Source organism: Parambassis ranga, chromosome 12 (genome assembly GCF_900634625.1).
Source record: "Parambassis ranga chromosome 12, fParRan2.1, whole genome shotgun sequence".
Taxonomy (NCBI): domain Eukaryota; kingdom Metazoa; phylum Chordata; class Actinopteri; family Ambassidae; genus Parambassis; species Parambassis ranga.
The window spans coordinates 3,927,226-3,934,933 of record NC_041032.1 but is presented as its reverse complement, the minus strand read 5'-3'; the positions used below and the strand labels follow the sequence as shown (position 1 = coordinate 3,934,933).

The window sequence follows — 7,708 nt, the reverse complement described above, 5'->3', positions numbered from 1 at the left end:
TTTATCAGCGAGTCTGCTAAAGTCAACTTTAGTCCTAATACTAATACTAATACTAATAATACTAACACTAATATGCAATACAGGATATGCCTTTTACATTAAATCCTATTATTATTATTATTATTATTATTATGTCCGCGCACTGTGGACTATTTTACCCAGCGGAGGAAGTCCCTCCTTCTTTTTCATCCCGCTCCCTCTCGCGTCACTTCCACCTTACAGATAAACATGGCGGCTGCCAGTGCGTGTGACACGATACCGCTAGTTTCTGGGAATGTTATTATCAAGACTGAGCCAGAAGACGAAGATGATCTGCTGCTCGTCAGGGAAGATGTGTCGGTTAAGCGGGACCCCGTCGTTCCGCTCATGGCTCCGGTGTGCGGACTACAGCCTCTCAACTGGTCGCAGGATCACCGACTGGCCGTGTGTACCTCCAGTTCCTTGTCGGTGATAGAGCTGGTGTGTGATGTCCACAGCAATAAGCAGGACCTAACTTTGCACAGGACGTCCATTCCTGTCCCGACGGAAGCCTGCAAGCTGCGGGTAAATAACTGCAGATATTCGCCTGTTTATAGTGGTGTAACCATAATTTAGCGTGTACAGTTGTTCATAGAAATGGCGCTGGGAAACATTGCACGCTAGATGCTTCCTCCTTCCTCTAACAGTCAGAGTAGAGAACCACAAGAGCAGTGGATCCCCGGTTCGATTCCCGCCTAATCACGTCTTGTACTGCAGTTGAATACAGTAAATATTGTTGATGAATTATTAAGTGTCTGATCTCTTGACTATTACACACAAGTCTGAGAGCAGCAGTGCAGTTTCGTAAGCAGTAAATGAATATCTGTACTGTGAGTGTAATGAACAGTTATAAGCAGAGCAGATGTGCACAGATGTGCGAGGTGGATTATAAGGGAGAGCACTGCAATATCCTTATATACACATGTTAAACAGGTACTGTTGAGTCACATTTGTAATCCTCATTTCACTCACTGGCAGCTGTATTTGTGAAATCTGTCTGTCTTGTCTTGTCCTGTCTTGCTGCATATTTGTTAGCATATGTTTACTTGCTCCACTTGGTGCACTCCCAGCATATTGTTATCTTATTATATTTCTCAACATAAATACTATTTTATTCAAACTGATATTCATATTGTCTTTACATCCCTTTTTTGTATGGGAGAGAAAAGCAGATGATGTCACATGTTGAGCGGAACATTGTTGTAATAGTATCAGTATTTGTTAGGCAACTTGGGCAAGCCAAGTGTATATTCACTTGTGTGCTATTAGTTTGGCAGCTGTTGATCTAAATTGGGGGGGGGGGGGGGGGGGAGATGCGATGGAGTACAAATGGTGGTGAAGAGAAACATTTTGGATATAGTAAATTTGTCTCTGCGCAGCTGCTCTGCTGTGTAAACACAAGTGTTTATAGGTTCGTCTCCACTCCAAAAATCCACTTGGCAGATACAATCTTGGACGCAGTTGAATTTCCATAATCCACAGTGGCAGGCAGGCAAAGTCGGATTCCTGCTGTCATTTGGAGATGTGATTAACTGCTTTTAAATAGAACGTGTATTATCGTAAAGAGAACAAATCCCTGATTTATTTATTCATCCTAATTATTTTTGTCTTTAACTGTTAAGGTGGGGCCGTCAGCTGACCTCACACAAGCGATGGAGAAGTTCACAACACATCCTGATCCCACAGTAAGGCAAGTTTTTATGGCCGACAAGGTCATAAACCCATCTATTGGCGTGCACAAAGGAATAAAATATGCCAGCTGGTCTCCGTTAGGCTGTGATTCTAGTGGACGCTGCCTGCTCGCCTGCCTGACACTTGACCACAGACTCACCATTCATAACAGCCACAAGCGTCTCGGGTGGAACCTTCTAGTGGATCTGACCAAAAAGTATAGTGAGAGGCTAAAGGAGCGAGGCTATGCCAAAAAGGACAATAAGCCGCCACAGGAAAACCTGCTTGACTTTGAGGAGCTTCAGCGGCGTTTTCACATGCAGACACCTCTGAGGATGGAGTGGTCCAGCATCTACACCATCAAGCAGGTTCAGTCCGACAACGTGTGTGTCGATGTGGAGATGGTCCTCCTCGCTGTCCTAATGGAAAACGGTGATCTTGTTTTATGGAAGTTTGTGTTGCCCTTTACAAACGGGGATAGTGTGGTGTTTTATGACATCATCGAATCAGGTGTGAGCAGACCCAGTGACTTGGCATGGTGGGAGTATGAAAACGCAGATCGCCGGATGAGTGGCCTGATCATCGGCAGCGCTGTGGGACCCGTTAAGATAGTGCCGGTAAGCCTGTCGGGAGTGAAAGGCTACTTCACCCTCCGACATCCCGTCATCCTCTGGAAGGAGTGTGACGAGATTGCTGTTGAAAACATCAAATGTGTCCCCATGATCCACCCGATCCACAAATCCAGCTGCAGCCTCATTGTCGCATCGCGTGGCTGCTACGTCTTTTGGTGTTTGCTCATGATTTCACCCGCTGGACTTAATGTACACAACTCCCACATCGCAGGTCTGCACTCGCTTCCTGTGGTCTCACTAGCGGTCAGTCAGCATGGTGTCGCAGTATACACATGTTCCCCAGACGGCTGGATTAAAAAGCTGACGCCAACATTTACACACAAGACTTTGATTTTCAAACAAGAGGACATGTTGCGACCTGAGAACTTAACTGGAAGGAGGATGCACGGGATTGCAGTGAGCCGTAACGGAGCGTATGTTGCAGTTGTCACCACACAAGGTATGGTTGGTGGCTTTCATCCAGTAAACAGGACTTACCAGGTTCACTTTGTGACCCTGAAAACACCTGAGGCTGCAGCCAGTCTGCTTCTCAAGTCCCCCACACAGAACTTGTACAAAATGGCAGACCTGCTCGACCTTGTGAGGTGGCAAATTTTGAAAAACAAGTGCATCCCAGCATCTCTGCAAGAAGAACTCGAAAAGAAAATCCAGGAAGTAGACTCATCTTACTTTTGGCGCTTCAAGCTTTTTTTGGTGCGTATTCTGCATCAGTCACTACAGACACCTCATACGGATCTCAGCTGGAAACCCACACACAAGGAAAACAAGGTGTTCATAAGAGATGAGGACAGCAAGGACGGGGAGGATGCAGCGAAAGAGGGAGACGAGCCTGCTGCAGTGAAGCAGGAGAGCGAGGACAATCAGGAGGAGCGGAGGGCGGAGGTGCAGTCTTTGATCAACACTGTGGAGACCCACCTCATGAGAGAAAACATAAAGAAGGTGTTGGGGGTGGTGTACCTCAACACCTGGGTGGCAGAAAACATCAGCATACCAACCTGTGGCTTGGTGGAGTACCTCTCTAAAGACAACGACAGAGCATCAGAGGTAACGCACAGGGACTCGTTTTGTTATACAGTATTACTGCTATGTTGCCAAAAGTATGCAGACACCTATGACCTGCTGATGTAGCATACACTCTTTATTTTCCCAAAATATTCTGGCATTTGCTTCCCCTAATTAAATCCATAAATGAATCTCTCAGCTTGTTGTTTGGTGTCCACATACTTTTTAAACATTGTAAGTAAACTTCATGCACAACTGCAACAGTACATGTTGCCACAGCTGCAGGGGTAGCTGTTGATGCTAATGTGGCTCATGTTAAGAACCTGTCTTTGCCAGTAGTGCTGTCACTCAAATCATACTAGGTTTGACTCAAGGGGTGAATTTTTGTTTTTCATTGGCCATTTATATTCTCACTTACAGCTCTGGAGTTCAAAAACATTATGGACGTTTAGGCTCGCACTATAAATACAATGGGTGTTTTATTTTTTCACTTGAATGTAAAGACAGCATAAATTATAAACACATTATTAACAAAAGAGAAATGTATTCAAATTTAACTTCCCAAATAATGATTTACATAAAGAATTTTAAACCTGGCTCAAGCCATTTCTGGCAGCAGTACTGAATATTCCAAATACAATAGTATAATTCTTGGGAATTCAGTGGAAAATATGCAGTCAACTCACAAATAACATTTGTACTGTCTCCTCCTATGCAACCAGACAAAACTGTAGTTGAACTGCATGTTGCATTTGTCTTTATTTACACCCTCTGGCTCTGTGTCTATGCATGGTCTTCCTCAGGTCCTGATAGGCCACATCAAGAAAAAGATGAACAAGCAGACATTCTCTGAGCGCTGCAGCCTGTGTCAGGCTGTGCTGCCCTTCACAGACCACCAACAAGCCATCTGTGAAAACGGACACATGTGGCTCAGGTACGCAGATCATCCTAGAAAACTGCTTCCAACTTCTAAAGATTATTAGCTTTTGCTTCACAGGCAATTCAGTTGAACCTGACAGTCAGGACATGAATTGAATCTTAATGCCAAATGCCTTATTTTGACAGTTTATTTACCTTCGCTGAGCAGTAATCAAGCCTCCCACCTTTTGATATTTACCCATGCACCGCTCTCATCGTCTCATAAATATCGTCTGTCAAACATTCCTCCTGCCTGCTCTCAGACTAGAACGTGGTTTCTCTATTGGGCACTGAGGGGGAAATCTGTGCCCATCAGTTGTACCTCAGTGCTGGCACTGCTCTACTTTTGTATTGTGTGTATATATGTGTGTGTGTGCGCGTCTGTCCCTGCCAGCCAGCCAGCTCTCTAATGTGTTTCTCTCGGTCTCCTCCAGGTGTGTGTTGTCATACCAGGCCTGCCAGACGCTGACGTTCAGACGGTGCCTCCTGCTGGATAGCATTGCCAGACTGCCAGAGCCTGAGGGTAAGCGCCACTTTCCATCTCCCTCCACCTCCATTTCACAGTCACACTCTCGATCAGCCATCTCCTCCTGTCACCTTCAACGTCAGCCTTCATCCAGCTCTGCTGCTCAGATCACTGCGTGACGTGTTGGATTCTGAGTCACATTAAAAACCTAATAACACAAATGATTGTAGAAATTAGCCGGGTTCGATTTCTTTATGTGTCACACTGATCATATTGCTGTCAGGGGTTGAGTCACTGGTCTCAGAGCTCATTCTTTCTTGGCTGCACCTTAAAGCTGTGTCACTTCTATCACATTATAGCAATATTGTGGACATACAGCAGGTTTGTCCATAATATAATTTCCACTTTCCCTAGGGTATGATGATCTTTGGAACCAAGTCTTAAAGGGTTTACCAACAGAATTAGTGTATTTATTTTTTTTAAAGAAAACCGAGAAGGAAGCAACCAGCAACAAAGAGGCAAGTTGAGCCTGGTTTTTGCACCAGTCTTTGGGATATTTTAAACCTCAAGTAAACAATAATCAGGATTCCAAAAAGCAGTTTTTTTCATTTCTCTTTGCCATGTGTGATTGGATTTATAATCAGTATGTCCAAGACCATAAACAAAAACACTGCACGATGAACAGACCACATGTAATGAATGATATATTTTAGTATTCCCTTACTTTATTACCACAGTGGGCCACTTATCCAGGTTAAAATGCATGCACGTTAATAAATATATTATGCAATGCACATGTCTATTACACATAAATGTATATATCACCATAATAATGCACAACTGCAATATTTTACAGCATATTATTAAAATGAGAAGCTGGAGACCTGGTTGGTTTTACCAGTTTTGTGTTTGTCTGCAATGGTTTAGATTTGCGAGAGAAAAACATTACAGCGTTTTAGGGTCTGCTTCATCTACCGGCTGCATGCATCTCAGGTCTTTATCTGTCTTGCCTGAGTGCCTGAGGCGCAGCTCTCTTGGTCATTGCAGCTTATCTGAGCTAAAGACTGACAGGTCTGTACATTTTTGGCATCTGTCAAGAACAGAATCCTACCACCGCCTGTCGAAAAACATCCTGCAGATGTCTGGATTATTCTGGTTTTTTTTTTAAGGCGGTTAATAGTAAAAATATAATCTTTTTTAAAACATGGAATACATAACTGATGTGCCAGTTTAAAGCTGAGAAAGGCAAGATAAAACATTTATTGTGAAAAGTGATTATATAAGGAGAGTATTTTGATGGCATGTCAATGATCACAATGTGTCACCCTTGCAGTCTAAATAAAGATGGACACACCATCTTGGACACAGGGCCGGCCCAAGGCATATGCGAAATATGTGGTCGCTTAGGGCCCCCAAGAGCACCAAAAGTCCATGATAAAATATATATTTTATATTTTTAAAAAATAACATTGATTAATACAAACAGGATGGGATGGTAATGATAGTGGGTATGTTACACACACAGTGCAGCCTATAGGATGATGAAGCATCTGATGCTGAGGTGGTGGTATGAAATTTTGCTTAGGGCCCCATAAAGGCTCAGGCCGGCCCTGCTTGGACATCACCCATGGGTTTCCTAAAGAAGGTTTTTAAAACTCAATGTGTCACCATCTTGACGCCATTTGCCACCAAATGTTTATTTCTGGATTTCCAGATTAGGACTTTTTAACATGGGAATCTACTCAGATTGACTCTTTTTGGAGCCAGCCCCCAGTGGCCATACTGCAATTTTTCTCATTACCTATATGATTTGCTGTAGTGTGCTGCTCCACATGGTGTAATCTGGGAATGTAATTTATGTAATTAAAATCCTTTCCTTGTTTTCTTTCGCCACAGATCCAGAGTGGATAAGGAAGATACTGCAGGCGCCCTGCTCCTTCTGTGACTCACCGATGATCTAAAGAAACCTCAGGGCTTCCCTGTGACCTTCAGAGCTTTGACACAGGGACTTTTTCCAGACACTTTTTTTTTTCATCTTTTTTTTTAATGTATTTTGTTAAGTTAAATCCTTCTTTAAGTGTTAATAAAAGGCTTTGATTATTGGTTGGAAGTCTTTATTTTACTCACTAACGTAGCTTGCAAACTGTGCAGAGAAGCTGCCGTGGCTTCACATGAATATTTTACCGAGGTAAAACATTTTGGAATCAAACTTTACAGATTTCTTTATTTTTCCCCCCTCTAAAATTAATTCCCAGTCAAGTGCAGTGTTTGCACAAGGGTGCACAGAAACAAAGTTTAAAATGTGGTTATATGTGGAGTTTTTTATTATTCAGTAGGACTTCAGGGCACCATAAATAAGCTCTCCTCATTTTCCTTGTGTTGACTATATTTTCAAACCTTTGGTGTAGTTTTTATTGTAAGTAAGTGGAACTTACTCTGCTAGTCCTATTTTAGTGTTTTTTTCTTCTTCCTTTTTGAGTGCAACAAATAATACACTCTGAATAATACATACTCTGGAAAAAACTCAACATACCTACTTTAATTGGCACTGTAAAACAATTTCCAAGCTCTGGAAGGAGGAGGAGGAGGAGGAGGAGGGTGGTGGTGCTCACTCATTCTCTCAGATGAGGACTTCCGCTAATGTAAACGCAGAAGAGAAGAAGCGGCGAGGCAGATGAGATGAGCAAGAGGCAGGAAGAAAGCAAAAAGTGTGCTTAAAAACCCGGCGCGTCCCTCCCACGGGAGCGGGTTGTAATGAGATTCAGCAGTAATGAGGGACAGAACATGGCTCCAGATGTGATTCTAATTCTAATCAAGGAGGGGTTGGCGGTGGTGATGGGGGGGTTAGAGAGCATATTGTTAAATACAATTAACCCTTATTCATATTTGGAGAGAACAAGGGCATCAGGGAGGGGTTACAGACCCGGCAGCACGTTCACTGGCCCTCCCCTCGGCCTAGTCTTCTTGTTTGGGAGACATGGAGGTCGTCGGCCGGTGATCA

At 43.3% G+C, this 7,708-nt stretch overlaps 1 protein-coding gene across 2 annotated transcripts; it reads left to right on the top strand.

Annotated features, from left to right (window-relative positions):
• Nucleotides 1–214: 214 nt before the first annotated feature.
• gtf3c4 (general transcription factor IIIC, polypeptide 4) lies at nt 215–6,809 on the top strand. 2 transcript variants are annotated; one of them, XM_028417892.1, is made up of 5 exons: nt 215–543; nt 1,641–3,365; nt 4,127–4,257; nt 4,676–4,764; nt 6,604–6,809. In XM_028417892.1, exons 1-5 carry the CDS (start codon nt 229–231, stop codon nt 6,666–6,668), a joined length of 2,325 nt encoding a protein of 774 aa, XP_028273693.1. In that variant the 5' UTR covers nt 215–228; the 3' UTR covers nt 6,669–6,809. The 2 variants fall into 2 exon arrangements, with proteins under 2 accessions (XP_028273693.1, XP_028273692.1); XM_028417891.1 differs by lacking the exon at nt 6,604–6,809 and having other exon boundaries at nt 4,676–5,357.
• The last annotated feature ends 899 nt before the right edge of the window (nt 6,810–7,708 follow it).